The 18,366-nt window shown below is 37.1% G+C and overlaps 1 protein-coding gene across 2 annotated transcripts in view; it reads left to right on the top strand.

The window, feature by feature from the left end:
* The window catches only part of ipo11 (importin 11), a 148,136-nt gene that overhangs the window by 13,300 nt on the left and 116,470 nt on the right, over positions 1-18,366 (top strand). Inside the window, exon 1 of one of the 2 annotated variants that reach the window (XM_057356366.1) lies at positions 9,680-9,776. The exons of the other annotated variant lie outside the window; for it this stretch is intronic. Coding sequence (XP_057212349.1) covers positions 9,741-9,776 — 36 coding nt within the window. The 5' untranslated portion in view covers positions 9,680-9,740. Of the gene's footprint in view, positions 1-9,679; positions 9,777-18,366 lie in introns of those variants that run through there. 2 annotated transcript variants of the gene reach the window in all.

Below are 18,366 nucleotides of genomic sequence, written 5' to 3'. Positions count from 1 at the left end.
AACTTCTGACAAGTGCTTTATCACTTCATGTTAATGCAAGAACCCTTTTCTCTCATGAAGAAAGAATGAGTATTCTTTCTATGAGTATATAGTGGCAGATTGTTGAAGTGCTCAGAAACAGTTTTATGCCACAAAACTTTTCTTGCTGGCAATGATGTTTTGCATTCTTGTTAATAATATATAGGCATATTTTGTCCTTTCGACAGTATTATTTACTCTTTTTTATGTTTTTGACATATCTGGCTGGTTATTGTGTGCAATATCAGACACAGCAGGAGCTAGTGTCTGTCTCAGCTACAACTGCACCTGTCAGAAAAACATCCCATCCTGATTTTGTTCTTCACTTTTTTTGTGAGAAATATTTCACATGTGTTGTGACAGAGTTCCAGAGAAAAAAACTTTAGGGATCTTAGAGAAACTTCTTGATCGATTGAAAAGTTGTTGAAAGAGTTATGAGTTTTGACTTCTTGGGTAAATATATTGCGTTTTCTTTGACATTTTCCCTACAATCTGTTGCACAGGTCTTCACATACCCTCCCATAAGGAAATCCAGGTTAAAAATGGGATTACAGTCCATAAAGTGTTGGCAGGGTAACCAGACTGAATGACATATCTGTATGTGCTCTGTAGTTATCAGCTCTCGTCATAAACAAATCAGATTTTATTGTGTAGGCACAAGTTTTGCTGGCGGTGCCAGATTAGCCTTGATGTTTTCAAAGAGGAAATCCATGACTCAGTAATTCACAGCAGGAGTGCGCTCGAGCACACAAGTGCAGTGACACATTTTGGGCCATCTACATGTATGAATGTGCCTGGAGTTCTGAAATCAGGAAATAATGTGTACAAATGTGATTATTGTAGGTTCAAACTAGTGCTCTCTGTTGTGTCATTTTATTTTGGCTGTGTTAATGTTTGTGATAAAGTATGTATGCTAGTTTAATACGCCGTTTAAAGTGCAGTATAGAGAAGTATGTCATTGGTTGAGGTTATATAGAATGAAATGACTTCAGTATTTGAATGGCTGCCCATAACTTTTGCACAAAGAATTGCAGGTTACTTGCGGAGTTTTCTTTACATGGGTTGTGCCTTGGCAATGCTCCTCTGCACAAATCTGGGTTGGCAAATTTACATAATAAAACCAGCCCAAATGGCCATTAACTAGCCAGAAAAAGACGTAGACTTAGAGTACGTTTACGCGATGAAAAATAGAAACGTTTTTCATTTGCGTTTTTGAAAAGTTTCACGCGCACACGACAGCATTATCAAAACGATCTGCATGGATCTGGGAAAACTAACAAGAACGATGTATTATGCATGCCATGCCAGTGGATGGCGATGTTGCCTGCGCACATACGCAAACCCTGTTTTAAGCTAAAAGTGCTTTTAATACAATTTGTCGGTGTGTATGTGTGTCTACAGTTTGTGTATATAAATACAATGTCTCCGCTGGTTGTAGTGGTGCAGTAAATCTACTTTTTGCTGGAGAAATGATCACATAGCACAAACATGCAGCATGGAAGCCGCCATTATTGTTTTGGGAATACTCGCCCATGCCTACAGACTCGACGCGTAATAGGCATGCGTATGACTATGGAAGCATATTTGTAGCAATTATCAAATTGAAATGCAATTTGAAAAATGGCATGCAGTATTTAAAATGACAATGCATTTATGTCTTTAAATATACATTTAAAATAACATATGTGCAACATTAGGTGCAAAATGAAAATGAAAATTCTATAACACAATTGACATTTGTCTGTTCCTACACTACTTTTAATATGTATTTTGAAATGCATATCATAACGCTCTTTAAGTTGCAAAATTAAAATGCATTCCCCGGATTGAGTATATGTGTTTAAGATAGCCAAGCACAACTGTAGCAAAATGAAAATTCTAATGTTATTTTCCCTAAATGCATTAACATTCACGGGTTGAACATGGATTTGGATTGCATTTTGGAAGTTTGGATTGCATTTTCATACAGCGCGCCGAGTGTTGCAAAATTCAATGTGGATTTGAGAATGCATTTCGAGCTGGCCACGCCCCCTCCCTGATACAGCGTCATTGTGTGAGGGCGGAGCCAGGTGTACGTGCGTTGATGTGAGGCTGCAGACAGAGCTGATAAAAGCGTTAAATCGCTTGCCCATACACGTTTTCATCATCAACACATTCAGTTTTTGTTGTTTTCTTAGTCAATATCTTAACATAATAATTCAGAAACTGTTTTTGTGGCGCAACGTTTCCGTTTCCATTTCTGTCTTTGTGCTCTAATTCGTGTGCATGCGATTTATTGCTTTTATCAGCTCTGTCTGTCTGCAGCCTCACATCAACGCACGTACACCTGGCTCCGCCTTCACACAATGACGCTGTATCGGGGAGGGGGCGTGGCCAGCTCGAAATGCATTCTCAAGTCCACATTGAATTTTGCAACACTCGGCGCGCTGTGTAATGAAAATGCAATCCAAATATGTTCGACCCGTGAATGTTAATGCATTTAGGGAAAATGACATTAGAATTTTCATTTTGCTACAGTTTTGCTTGGCTATCTTAAACACATACTCAATCCGGGGAATGCATTTTAATTTTAATTTTGCAACTTAAAGAGTGTTAAAATATGCATTTCAAAATACATATTAAAAGTAGTGTAGGAACGGACAAATGTCAATTGTGTTATTGAATTTTCATTTTCATTTTGCACCTAATGTTGCACATATGTTATTTTAAATGTATATTTAAAGAATAAATGCATTGTCATTTTAAATACTGCATTGCCATTTTGCAAATTGCATTTCAATTTGACAATTGCTACAAATATGCTTCCATATATGACGTCATCGTTTTTGGATAACGCCGCCTCAGAGTTTACACGGAAACGATAACTTGCACTTTGAGACCCGTTTTTAAAAGTTTGCCTTTTCAGTCCCCTAAAACGCTGTTGTCGTGTAAATGAACAGCCAAAAACGCATAAATAGTTTTGTGTAAACAGCCTCTTAGCAATAGTTTCTTTTTTCTGATTATGGGCGTGATGCAACCATGCAAAGGCGAATCTACATGACATTCCCCACAAAATCCAACCTGACCACTTTGAATTATAAATCAATATTGTAAACTGTGAATTGGGTTAAGATTAGGAGACCCTGATTTTTATAGATGTTGTCAATAAGTGATTTTTTTTATTTTTATCCAAGAAAGGTTCAGATCGCAGTTAACAAATTTTATCTGCTTCTGGTTAAGTATTTTGGTAACACTTTACAATACGCTTTGATTTGTTTGTGTAAGTTAATGCCATAAGGTATCATCAACCAACAGTTCACAGCATGTAGACGACTATGGAGGACTAAACCTGCAAAAATTATAAATAAATGAATGTATAAATAAATAAATAAATATATAAACGAATAAATGTAATAATATGAAAATAAATACAGGAATGAATGGTTTGATAAAACAAAATAATTCGTTTTAGCTATTATTGATCTTAGCTTTAACTTTTCTTTTCATTTTTTAAATTGATTTATTATTTTTTGTGTCCATTTTTAATTATTTTTAATTATTATTATTTTTTATTTTTAGATTATTTTATTTATCCTTTCCTTTTATTTTTACATTTATTTATTTATACGTTTATTTATTTTTATATTTATTTATTATCGCATGTATTTATTTCCACTTTTATTTATTTATTCTTGTATTTATTCTTACTTTTCTGTGTCTTGTATGATAATTAGATGGGTTGGTCTTGCCTACTATTGGTTCAGCGTAGATTGAAGCGTTTGATCGATTACTCTTGACTTGTTTTGGACTAACGTCACGTCACTCACTGATCGTTTGCTTCGTGTATAACGTTTATGGCGTGCGCACAATTAGCTAGAGAGTTACAGCATTTAGCCAATGAAGTCGATAACCATGCATCAAATGACTATGTGTCATTCAGATTAGATGCATTTATTGAGGATTTATTACAGATTGACGGAGAGATAAATGACAAAGTTCTTCAAAATCTGTGCGAGTCAGGGGGTGCTAAGGTGGTGACCAAGTTCCGGTTACAGGTCCTCTGCCAAAGAGGTGCATGAACGACCTCAGCAGATTCGTCGATTCTGAAAGCACAAGACGACTTGATATTAAGATGTCTAATAAACACAGACTTTCTTGTTACATGATTTTGACATTCTTGTTAAGATTGCAAATTATTGGTATGATCGCCCGTAACGGCTGAAGCGAGGTGAAAAAATAAATAAAGCGATTTGACACGGGATTCGTACCCATACAATAAAGCGAGGCAGCGTGTCACTACGGTAACAATCACACTAAGCTATTTCGCAATGCTAGCTGCTGCGGATCTTTGCAATAATATCAAGATGTCACACAACAATATGCAGCTGGATGAATCAAGGGAATATGCCCGTTTTAACTTGTGACCTCTGTGTTATTTATCTCTTATGGAATGTAGTTTACGAGTACCGTTTAGTAACCACGTCTTTTTAGAAGGAATGGTTTCCATTTGATGGCCCCTGTAGTGAAAGAACGATGCTCATTACTACCGTGTTAACTTGTGACTTAAGTTCACTATGTCTCAATTCATTTACATTATGTTACATCATGTTACATTAAATCTTTACGCTTTTTCTAACCGAAAGGCTGCTTATAACTATCACTTTGACAAAGCGTTAGCTTGCGACTTCGGTTTACAAGCTCATCTGTGTAGTTAAACCTTATTACATTTTGTGCTTTATGATTTTCACCAGTTGAACTGTAACGCCACCATAGCATAGCACCCTCTGACTCGCACAGACTTTGAATGTGCTGCAAAGAGGCTAACAACCGAGGGAGAACTTTGTCATTTATCTCGCCGTCAATCTGTAATAAATCATCAATAAGTGCATCTAATCTGAATGACACATAGTCATTTGATGCATGGTTATCGACTTCATTGGCTAAATGCTGTAACTCTCTAGCTAATTGTGCGCACGCCATAAACGTTATACACGAAGCAAACGATCAGTGAGTGACGTGACGTTAGTCCAAAACAAGTCAAGAGTAATCGATCAAACGCTTCAATCTACGCTGAACCAATAGTAGGCAAGACCAACCCATCTAATTATCATACAAGACACAGAAAAGTAAGAATAAATACAAGAATAAATAAATAAAAGTGGAAATAAATACATGCGATAATAAATAAATATAAAAATAAATAAACGTATAAATAAATAAATGTAAAAATAAAAGGAAATGATAAATAAAATAATCTAAAAATAAAAAATAATAATAATTAAAAATAATTAAAAATGGACACAAAAAATAATAAATCAATTTAAAAAATGAAAAGAAAAGTTAAAGCTAAGATCAATAATAGCTAAAACGAATTATTTTGTTTTATCAAACCATTCATTCCTGTATTTATTTTCATATTATTACATTTATTCGTTTATATATTTATTTATTTATACATTCATTTATTTATATTTTTTGCAGGTTTAGTCCTCCATAGACGACGTACTATTACTTGTTAAAGGGACGGTTCATCCAAAAATAACATTTCTGTCATGATACCATGTCATTTTAAACCTGTGTATGATTCTTCAGGGCTCTATACTGCGACCAAATGGTCGCATTTTGCGACTATTTTTCCTGCCGGTGCGACTGCCAAATTGATCAGTAGATCATTTTTGTGCATTATAAATTTAATCCGCAGAAACATTATATTGTATAAGCAACGCATCCAGTCACTCTATTTCGCCTCCCCTCCTTCAGCCATTCGCTTATCTATTAGTGCCCCACTCCACAAAGCCGTAATGCACGGGCGGGAGTCGTATTCAATGCTATATTGATGAAGCGGAAGGACCGACAGAGCAGACAAGTGAAGCGCTCACTCTTGCAACTAAAACAAATATATTTCTCCTGTAGAATGCAAATTTTCCATGGCTAAGGTACAAACAGGAACAATAACGAAATATGTTGCCTGTATTTTATGCAGTATGAAGCTAATGCAGGAAACAACATTTGCAACAGGGTGTTTAAACTTTAAGCACTATATTATTGTATAAAGCTTTCCAACAATACTGCAAAGAATACACAATGTTAGACAACGTTAAATACTTTTTATTTGTGAGTCGCTATTATGGATGTAACGATTCACTCAGCTCACGATGCGATGTGATTCAAGATTCTGATCTCACGATGCGATTTATTCACGATTTACTCACGATTTATTTTTACAAAATGAGTTGAAACAAATTAGAAATGAACAACTTCCCTTGCATTATTTCTTAAATGTTTCTTGTTTCTTTGTATAATAAAATTGTTTTATTTCAAATAACAAAACTAAACTGCAATTTTATAACAAATTAATAATAGAAAAAGTCTCTTTAATATAAACAAACTAATACTGTCTGTGCTTTTCTTGGATTTTTTTGCATTTAAGAAATATCAGCATGTCCACGTTTAGGTTTGCAGTGAACATGGCGGCCCCTGCTGTTCAAAAAATGTATTGCGATTCAGTTCACACCTCAACCGATTTGAATCGTCACAGCCAATTTTCAACCGGCTCATGGTGAATCGTTACATCCCTAGTCGCTATTGATAAAAGCCAAACATACAGTATGTATTAATGCAGGCAGCTTTCATGGCGAAGCGTTGTTTGAGAAATGCACGTGCGATTAGATGTAGTTAGTGTTTCTTTTTTCTTGCCTCATGCCCGAGTCTGGTGCCGCCTCTATCAAATGTTAGTCTATAGCCCTATTCTTTGTTCTGTGGAACACAAAAGAAGATATTCTGAGAAATGTCTCAGTGGTTTTGTGCTCATACAATGGAAGTTAATGGGGGCCAATGTTGTTTGGTTACAAACGTTCTTCAAAATATCTTCTTTTGTGTTCTGCAGAAGAAAGAAACATATACAGGGTTGAAATGACTAATGGTGACAGAATCTTCATTTTTAAGTGGACTAACCCTTTAATTTGTCATTATAAGTATCATGAGTTGTGAAAAATGTACATATTGAAACTGAATGCTGTTAAAGTATTGTCTATTGTTATTTTAGTGCATTAACTAACCTTATTGCAACGCTTTGCTAGTATTGTGGTGAATTGAAATATGATTTCAAGATTTAAGATCTTTATTGTTATTGGTACTTTGATATGATGAAATTCTGATTTGTTCCCCTCGAGAAGATTGGGTAAAAGTGCATAATAAACAAAAGCAACAAAGAAATACTTGATATCAAGAAATTCTCTCATCTCTGTTTAACACATTTTACCTGTCACAAAATGCGTCAAATGAAATGAAATGTGGATTCCATTAGGCATACTGATGCTTTATAGAGAAACGTGACGCTTTCTCAGTATTTGAAACATTAAATTTTAGTTTTTAAAGGCCTATTCATTCCTGCCAACAAGACAATAAATCCAGACAGTTCATTCCTGTGGACACATTCACATGGGGGACGCAATTTCTTGTGATGCCATCGATTTTCTCCCAGTCCACCCCTTTGTTCTGTGACATTAACTCACCAAGCACATAGGTGTGGAGCTGACAGCTATAGATATCACTGCTCTCTGTGCGCCAACATTGCGTACGCTAACCGGAAATGGTGGAGCAAATATGAAAAGCTAGAAGACAAACTGGGGAGATTGTTTCAGATGTCTTTTAATGATTCGATTCAGTGTTATCAATCTGCTTAAAGGTAGAGTGATAATAAAACCCATGCTGCTTATTCTCAACGTTGTGTGTCCTGAACTCCGCACATTCGTTCAGCAATCAACAAACGTTTGCTCGCTTTAGAGGCTCCTGGAGCTTGGTAATATTCTCCAGTGGTTGTATTGTAATGAGACATGCCAGGTGCTCTGCCATTGATAACTTGCAAGTTTCGAGGCCCATAGTACCTCAAACCTCCAGAACTGCTATTTCGCATTTATGCTATGCATGGAACACCTGTCACCAGCTAATTTAATAGCGCACGCTTGTGCAAATCTGCATCTGGAGGTGGGGATTGAATTTAAACCGCAGTCACGTGCCGCGTTTCATGATTCATTTAGCAATGCAGGGGGCAATTCGCTTGTAATCTTTCTCTCGGCTAATGAAACGAAACAGAACAAGCGTCTTCTGTTGAATGCTGATAAATTTACCATATTAGGAGGAATTAGTGCCAATTTTTCCTCCTGTCTTTGTCGAAAAGTTTTTTGAGAAATTGAAGTTGGCGCAAAAATTTAGGATTTTGAAGAGTCCAAGTCCTGATATCAAGATGATGGATTTGCTTTGCTCGTCGCACCGATGAAAGCAATTTGTTTTGGGTGGTTATATGTGACATGAGGGGAATTTATTTGCTAATAAATTTGGAAAGGGAAATCTGCCTCTGTTGTAAATCAACATGTGTGGGGTTTTTTTGTCGAGCCATGTTTCCATTCTATGTGTTCTGTCTTACACTGTAAATTAGTCCGTCTTTATTGGGCACTATGAGTGCATTCACAACCCGGCTGACAAAGAGGACAGATGATATAAATTATCAATAGGAGAAGTCTGGTCAGCCTTGAAACTTGTGCCATGAAACTTGCCTGAGCGTTTTAAAGGGGTCATATGGCACAAATACGTGTTTTTCTGTGCCTTTGGTGTGTTATAAGTTGCCCATGCATGTATTAGACACGTAGACCTGCCTGAAACGCCTCGTGTAACCACACCCCCACAAATCTACGTCAGTTCGTGGTATGATTTGACTAAGACCGCCCAAATGTATACGCAAGTAAGGTGAGCGTGCCTGTCAGTACAATTGCTTTGGAACCTGATGTTCCATGTATGGTAAGAGGCATTTCATTTACGTCACACGCTTGCAGTATTCGACCAATCACTACGCACTGGTTAACTGGCCAATCATAGCACACCTCGCTTTTCAGAGCGATGAGCTTTGTATAAAATCTGCACATTTCAGAGAGGCGGGGCAAAGAGGAGATACAAACATGCACCGTATGTGGAAACACAGTGTTTTTTTTACCTTAAATCATGTATACACATTGCATTACATAAAAAAAAGATAATATTCGTTTTAGCAGTGTCATATGACCCCTTTAACGATAGCAATTTCACAGTATCGGACGTGCTTGGTGTTGACATGCAGAGGCCAAAAGTGATGTTTGGGTTTCACGGGTAGTTCACAACTTGTGAAATGTAAATGAGGCCATGTTTAAACCTGGTATGTAACACAAATCTAAAAAAATACAGAAATGACTAACTGGATGATGGTTGATTGACAGGTGAGTCAAGGGTCCTCTGGTGCCGCCTTAAATCCATTGGCATTTCCACTATAAATGCAGTTTGCTTATACTGTATGTGTTTGCTTTTTTTTCTAATTCTGTATTCGCCCAAAACTAAAAAATGTGTTTATTTATTTATCATCTATTCATTTCACTTATGTGAAACACAAAAGAAGATGTTTTGAGAAATGTCTCTGTGGTTTTGTGTTCATACAAAGGAAGTCAAATGGGAGCCAGTATTGTTTGGTTAACAAAATTCTTCAAAATATCATCTTTTGTGTCTTGCATAAGACAGAAATTCATACGGGATTGGAACAACATTAGAGTGAGTAAACAATGGAAAATGTTTCATTTTTGGGTGTACTGTCTCTTTAAGACATCCAATCACAAAATGCATTGGACTGCATTTTATGCCGCCTACCTGCGATCCGCTACACTAGATGGGTGTATACGTGAGTGACATCATCATCATGGCATCAGGAGCAAGCGGGTGGAATGTGTTTGGATATACCACACAGTGTGTCCTTTCAGGTTAGAGACCAACAATTTATACAACTTGGTCTGACCTCAATTTTGGGAGAGGGCGATGGCGACAGAATCTGTTCTCCTCTTTACTGGCCGCCTTCGATTTTGATTATCTTCTCTGTCGGTTTTCAGAAGTGTCGCAGCCAAATGTTAGTGCCGCCACACAAATTTGTCGGGAAAATGAGATCATCGCTCGACTGCTGATTGTCATTTCTGAGTGTGGGTGAAATGTTCCGGCTTCCATCAGGAGCTTAGTCTTAAAGGTTGACAGATTTTGTACTGGGGTAAATGAGTTTGGAGAGGCAGGAATATAATTAGTTTATGCTGACCCCTCTGCGTGACCTTTAGCATGAGATGTTGATGCTGTTAATGGTCATGCCATGTTTCGGCCAATGTTCACATGGTGAACGGTAATGATTTGGAGTTGTTTATGCTGTATTTGTCTGGAAAAACAAGATATGATATTATGGAGATGGTATTATGTTATATTCTAATGATCATCAAAACCACACTGTTTCCATGGTAATTTAGTAATTACATCATTAAGCTGCTGATATGCACTGTGCCAGTTTGCACCGTGATGCTTATTTTGGCTGTACTTCTCATTTGGGCTTTTTGACTAAATGATAAGGATTGGTAATCACTGATCATTTCACCTGTTGCTAGGCGATGTTGTTAAGCGTGCATAATAATTTTTCAACAGAGTTAAAAAAAACTGCCATATTTAGAGTTTTGTTTTATTCTTCATGGGTTCTTCAATGTCCTCTCACTGAAAGTATCATTTGGCATCTGGGGCCATATGTGTAAAACTTTTTAGAAATGCTCTTAAGAGTAGTTTTAAACTTTGACTTAAGTATTCCGGTTTTGCGTTTAAATTATTTCTGTGCGCTTAATTACACTGTGAACTGGCTCTGTCCGTGTTTGTCTCTATGTCTGTGTGCTGAGATAGATGAACGCATCCCCACAAGTAATATCTAATAGCGAGTGGTGGTCGGGCGGTGAAGTGAGACTGCCTGCAACATGACAAGCAATGTGCGGTTGAGTTGCTGACGAACAGACGCGTGCTGGCTTTATTGTATGCCCATTGGGCATACTAATGGGATAATGTCCGAATTTGGCACATCAAGAATGTATTTTTACACTGCATACGAAAGCAGCACGTTCGCGTTGCTCTCAGCACATGCAGAAAGAGCGTCTACAGCATCATGCCAAAGTCTATTTAATGAAAGTCATGCCACTCGGCGGCCTTTCGGACAGCTATTTACGTCATAGTAAGAGCGCCTCCAGGCAGCTATTGAGCGTTGCATTTCTTCCAATTGATTGCAATGGCAGTGGCGCACCTTGTTTTTATCTTTGGCCTTTCTTATTGAGCGCTGGTGTTTGCAATGTTACGCGCACCGCACGTTTACTTCCATTACAGCAATCGCAAGTTTTCCATTACGTTATTTTAAATACTCTGATGTGCAAAACCTCTTCAAGAAGCTTATTTTATTGCCATGTTGATGAACAGTAAACCAAGTTGATTTTTGCTTAAAGATAATAAAATAAGGCAAGTTAAATAGAGAATTTCAGTAAAATAGTTTGTTTTCTTCTTAACTTTTTACTGTTCTTGTCACATAAGCATAGAACAATGAAAATACACTTTAATGTGCCAAGCCATCAGAACCGAACCGAACCAGAAACCGAGGTACGTATTGAACCGTGGGTGAGCTGTATTGTTGCATCCCTAGTAGCTTTATACATACTGGCCCTGGTATTTTTAAACAGACAGTGACAACATTTTGTATTATAATAATATTATTTTTAATAATTTTTTTTAGAGTTTTGCCAAAAAAGAAACTGTTTCAGAAGTGCAATTTTTATACTGAAGAACTGAGAATGTGGAGCATTTAAAGAGCCACGAAACACTAAACAACATTTATTTAGATGTAAAGTTGGTTGTGTTGCACAGCATAGAAAACAATGTTAGCAACTGTAAGTTATTACAGTAGAGAAAACTAGTTCATTTCTAGCTTGCTTTTTTGCGCTATTTTTGCCTACCGGGTTTAAAATCGTCATCTGGCCAACGTCAAAGGATGTGACGTGGCGATGTACTATATTATACATCAGTTCTCTCTGGTTCTCGAATCTGATTGGCTGATAGCAGTGAGATATTCCACCAGGATCATCACGGGAACGGACCGTTCTAGTGATGGGAAGGACTCGGACCTTTGAGTCTCGTTCAGCAAAATGAACGAATCTTTTTCGAGTCATTTCGTTCATTTTAGCTAAATATAATTAAAATGTTACATGTTACTTTCCTAACATATCTACTACTTATGCAAACGTTGATCACATTACAAACAATATAAAACTATAATGCTATAAGAAACAGAAAAGATTAATTCATTGTTTACCTGGGTCTTTAGTCTATGATTAGCTCACCACACCTCTTATCTGACAAGTCCTCGGGTTTGACTCTTTCGTTCACGACGTGACAGCTTCGTAAGCTAAACCAATGCAGTCTGAGCCAGAAAGAGAATTGATTAGTTCACCTCTCGAGTCTTCGGGTTCGAGTCGTTCTGATCACAATGTGCGTTCATACTGGCGAAGTCGCTATATGTACAGTATGATGTACGCTGATTTATCGAGCCAACTGCACATCTCAAAAGCATTACAATAATATACAACAGGTTAATATAAGGAACCTTTTTAAGAAATTGAACATACTTGAATGCAAAAGAAACAATATTCACCTGCACAGCCATGAAAACAGCTAATACAGCTCTTAATAGCTCTTGTACTGCGACTCTTCATCGCCTCACTAGTGCTGATAACGAAAAAGCGCCTCCATTATGGCGTAATGCTGCAACTGCAGTTAAAATCACAGTCTGTTGAATGCACGCTGTTTTTATTTGATTTAAGACACCCGACACAATTTTGCCCAGAGACTGAGGCAGCACGAAATTGGACTTTTTGTATGCCAGAAAAACCCTGAAAGCAGTTGCTCCTACTTTGGTAGTCAATGGTGTCCAAGAACTGTTTGGTTACAAGCATTCTTCCAAATATCTTTCTCTGTGTTCATCAGAACAAAGAAGTTTATACACATTTCGAATATCTTGAGGGTGAGTAAATGAAGACAGAATTTTCACTTTTGAGTGGTGTTTCGCTTTAAGTGTCTCTCACCCAGGCTGTCACATGGCTTCATATGACTACTGCCATAAGATGTACTACATTTATGATTTTGTTGTTTTAAATTTTTGGATCAAATTGTCTGAATGGTAATATAGCAAAAACAAATTCGTGTGTGGCTGAGACGATACAGTATATTGTGCAATTCTTATGCTCAGTTTCTCAATGAATTATTGTTAAATGCCGGCACATCCTAAAGCCAGAGGGCGCTCTCGTGCAGAAACTCCGAATATGGGACACAGAAGAAGTACGATTTACTTTTAATGCCAATGGTCTTATTCTGTCGCTGTTCTTAAAATCTTTTCAGGTATTTTCATGATAATAAAGTATATTTATAATGATGATGTGTTATGTGCATGTTACAAACGACTCAATCTCGTAGTGATTTTAGATCGAGCAGTACTTCTTACTGATCAAAGAGCCGTAGTTCACAGAAGAGCTGTGCATAGAAAAACGAAATCGAAGCCTTTGCAGTTCAGAATCGCCATGGACATGTCTAATTAGTGTGAATCGTGTTATATATTGTCTCAGCCTTAGTTCTGTATTTCACCAACATTTTAATAGATATTGACCTTCTTTCCCTTGTGGAGATTCTATTACCGGCATTGGCCAGTCATTGGTTCACTAGATGTTCTGCTTGTAGCGACAGGTCGAGTGTGTGATTGCACCTTCTGCAACACAATAGCTATTGCTGTGGTGTAAATGATGTGCTACATGTGCAAGACCTGCGTGTGTCCAGGGAAATGTTGTACACTATGATCAAACCTCATGCGTTAAAGCTACAATGACAGCAGGTTAATATGATGGAATTTTGTTTCATAGAAGACGTTCTACGATCATCTTTACAAAGATCACAAATTGTATTATTAAGTAATTGTGTGCTTGAAGTTCTTTTTTTCTTAGCTTTGGCCAAGTGTGTTTAGAAAGTGTGTTTGCAGGAATGCACCTAGAATGTAAATGAAGACCTAACTCGAAATTTTGGGACCAACCATCCCAAATTTTCATTTAATCAGCATTTCTAGATGTATTGTGGCCATTGAATTTCATTTCTAGATGTATTGTGGCCATTGAGTTTCAAACAAAGTCAAACATAAAGCCATCCAACAGCAGCGTGAAAGACTGACAGCATGACACATTTTTGAACTTTTCCTAAATACATGTACAAATATTATTGTTGCGTTGCTTAAAAGTGAATGTGAACTTGTTTTCTTTGCAGTCTTTGAGGTCTGAAAATACAAAGCATCTTTTCTGTTATTTCCACCGGTTTCTCCAGTTTTCATGTTCTGCAAATAAATGCAAATAGAAACAATATTTTTATTTACTTTATTTGAAATTTGGGAGGAACATTGTTAGTAGTTCACAGGATCATTTTTTTACCTAAATACATACCTATAAATGGTAAATTTAGAAAAACGTAAAATAATTTTGAAATGGTCTCATAATTTTTAACATTTTATTTAATTGTTTCCTGTTTGCTAATTCGTATATAGTGTACATGCATGCATACATGAATAATATAGCTGCCGCTTTAAGATATTTGTGGAAAGAACAGAGCATGCAGTATTTATATGGTAATGAAATACCATGAATTTCTGATGTAATGTGTAGTAATGCACCTTCCATGTACTGCCTCAAATGAGCTATTACTTAAATACTTTTTCTGTCAACTGAGGATTCTGTCGTAATTGACCCTTCGCAAAGCCCGCTCCCTTTTGCTATGTCCGACATCAGCCAAAGTGCTCCCACGGCACTTAAGAATAATTATCGTGAAATAATCATTTCTGGAACAAAATGACTTGTACTTTCAGCCAAAAGCAATAAGAAGGTCTGCAATATGCAACAATATAAACAAAATAAAGATCAAAGCTCTAGTCTACAGATCATAAAACTGAAAGCACTGCATCACCTTGCGATCAAGAATCACTACATTGAGGCGCAACACTGTTCCTGTAAAGCTGGGCAGCTTTCTATTCACTATTCTCATCATAAAAAATGAAAATCAGTATGTATTTATAATTTCACAGTCAGTAAGTCAACCTATAGTTAACTAGCGCTAGTTCACTACTGTAAGAGTAGCCTAAAGAGTGCTTGCTGTAACGACATAACATCTGGATAGCACCATTGGTTTCTGACCATAAAGATCAAATTTTACCTCAGATAAAATTCTGGCAGTGTTGATGAGATGCAGCCCTTCAGCGCAGATCATATGACAGTCTATGAGGTAAAATACTATCTGCGTTATGATTGGTCAGGTTGCCTGTCAATCAAACTCCAGGCGAAGGGTCAATTGGAACAACACACTAAATTGTATCAAGTTAATAGAGAAACGTTCTTATAAGCTGTGTACCTTTTAGCAGTGCCAAAAGAAATCGCAATAATGGTTTTCCAAACACTCCTCTCGTCTTCCATTGTTAAACAAACATATTCCCGCAACATTGAAAACACCAGAGCCACAGCATTTACATTTCCCTGGGACATCATTCTCTGAATGGCTTACTCATAACTATCCTTGCAAGGAGAAAGTACTTTAACACAGAAAAATTGCCATTTTGACACTCTATCTTGAGGTATATTTCCCCAGCCACCAGCCTGCCTTGTGCAACATGCATTGGCATCTTTAAATGACCTGGAATCAGTCTCAAGATATGCTGGTCTGTTTGACGGGTTCATGGGAGAGTCTGTATGTTCAGTCAGACTGTTCACATTGAGATCAGATTTGAAGATTGGGATGCCTATTTTCACAGCGCTGGTGAGAATTGATTTACTGGCATTACTGTCATTATAGTGTTTTTCCCTTTCATTGGGGTTAGTGTGGCAGGGGGTTATTTTAAAAATGGACTTTCCACTTGATACGTCCTCTTTTCCTCTTGATCTTGTGATTTTATCATCTGTATGGGAATTACACAATTTTCTCAGTATCCAGTTTTAACCCAATATCTCACATGAAGGTGCCTGTCAAGTGTAGCTTTGCAAATGGATAAGCGGGCAGTTTGTATTTTTGTAAAACTCTTTAGCTCTTCAAGACCCAAGCTGATAATTATAGTCTTTTTTCCCCTTGATAGTGCTTTTAGGAAACCACTGGTTCTAAATGTGATTTTAATGTATTCATTATGTAAATTATTTGGCAGAAAATTCTTCTTTCCTGCCAAATGATTGTTCAGAAATAGATCAGCCATTGTTTCGTTTAGTTTTTGTCTGTATTTAGTATTTAAATGTTGCAATTTTTAAGCAATTTTGCTTTCAGATGATCTTTGAGGATTAAGGCTGGTGATTCAGACTTTCTATATGCTGTCCAGAAACAGGTCATAGATGTTCACTTTTTTCCTCTCGTGGGGGTTCAGCCGTGCATGTTGTCATAGCGACAATAAGGCCAAGCCCCAACCGGTGTTGATGTGTACCTGGACTGCAAATTGCAAACCTCACTGTGTAATATTTCTGTTGCGTTTTCCTTTTTGCTTCATACCCACTTCTGATGTAAAACTTACACCACTTAGTAACTACATTTTTCTTTCCATTTAAGTACTTGTCATTGTTTTTACTTCCCTTGAAAATGACATTTATCAAAATGCACAAAAGTAATTGATTACACAACCCGCATATACAATTAAGATTATCGATTATCATCTGTTGCGCGCATCCTACAAATTCGGTCTTATTTTTGACATCTTTGCATGTCAGACAGCTCTTCTGAAGTGCTCTTCACGTACTGCACTCTTGAATGATGTGTTTGCCTCCTCTCTGGCGCTTTGAGAATATCTGTAAATGAACCATAGAATAACATTTTTAATGTCTTGCTATCCTCAAGCTATGCCAAAGGAGTTTTTCTACATCTGCTGGGTGATTAGAAATGTTATTAATGTGGTGTAATTTTCTGTATTTAGATGCGTCAAAGCATATCTTTATGTTGTGGGGATCATTTGTTTGGTTCTAGTGGCTTTTTTGTCATGTTTTTGCTTTTCGTGTAAAGGTGATTTATGTTTTCTAAGAAATATGAGTATTAGTATTTGTTTTTTGTTGATGCCTGGTTTTAAAGAAGAGTGGCAGAGGTAGTTTGATCTATGTCAAGTTGTCAACATTCACTTTGCAGTAAATGTGCACCAAATGTTTCTTTCTAACACTCAAAACTGTAAATAAATCTATCTCTCAGCCATGGTTGTATTTCACTTCTATTTTAACTATATAGTGAAAAAAGAAAACTCCAAACTTGCTTGATTTATTATTTTGAGTGATTCATAAAAAAAAGGTCTGCTGGATTTCTCGAAACCTAGAGCGATTTATTGCTTCAGGTTGCAAAAAGCATATTAAGTTTCTTTAAAGAGCTGAAGCAGCCTAATGTAGATTCTCTTTTGCCACATGGCTGTAAGCAAAGTAAAAAATGTGAATTTGGTCCTACAAACCCTATTCAGTTTGGTATTGATTTTATCTAAAGTAACTCAAGTAGGAGCTCTGAAACAATTAACCTGCCAATATTTGAAAATGTATAGAAAATTCGATAAGTACTGTAGGGTACAGCATTGATCTAATGAGAGACTGGAATTATTTGGGACTCAGGAGAAATATTTCGATTAAAGTGACAGAAAAGTTAAATGAATAAGGACAAAAAATAAATAAATTATAATTACTCCTAATTGTAACATTTGAGATATTTTGCTATTTGATGCACACTGCATCTAAATTCGGTTGTCACTTCACCTTTTAGTTCAATTCAATTCAATTCAATTTTATTTATATAGCGCTTTTCACAATGTGCATTGTTCCAAAGCAGCTTTACAGGAGCAAATAAGAAAAACACAGAAAGGTAAAACACAGCACAGTGCATGGTGTTTATAGACCAAGCAAGATCATTATAATAAATAATATCTAATAAATAAATAAATAAATAAATAAATAAATGCAGTCTCCCGGTGAGCAAGCCAACACTGCACTGCTCTGCTGTGGCGAGGAACCCAAACTCCAATGCTGAATAATGGAGAAAAAAAAACCTCGGGAGAAACCAGGCTCAGCCGGGAGGGCCAGATCTCCTCTGACGTGTCATAGCTGCACTCAGTGACCCCGACCAAAGCCACCGAGCAACGTCCACGAAGAACAGGGAGAGCCCACGAGCCGCGACCCAGGAAGCCCCACCCGCCGAAACCGTGCAGGTCCAACCCGGTCCCATTCCGCGATCAACAACAGACAACAGAGGAACAACCAGGGAAAAGTAGTAATGGCATAATTAACTTTATTCCTCTGTTGTCCGACATCGACCACAAAACAAGACCAACCAGACCAGACCCACACAGTCCCAACAAATGAAACGCCCCGAACCACAACCAACAAGCCCCCCCACTCCCTACAACACCCACCCAGCTACCTCCAATCAAAGTCACTGAGTGCAGCCATAACTTCAAACTGCTGTCGTGTGATGTAAGTTTAGCATTAAATA

Source organism: Triplophysa rosa, linkage group LG17 (genome assembly GCF_024868665.1).
Source record: "Triplophysa rosa linkage group LG17, Trosa_1v2, whole genome shotgun sequence".
Lineage (NCBI taxonomy): Eukaryota > Metazoa > Chordata > Actinopteri > Cypriniformes > Nemacheilidae > Triplophysa > Triplophysa rosa.
Note: the sequence above shows the minus strand (reverse complement) of the source record. Positions and strands in the feature narration are given on the sequence as shown.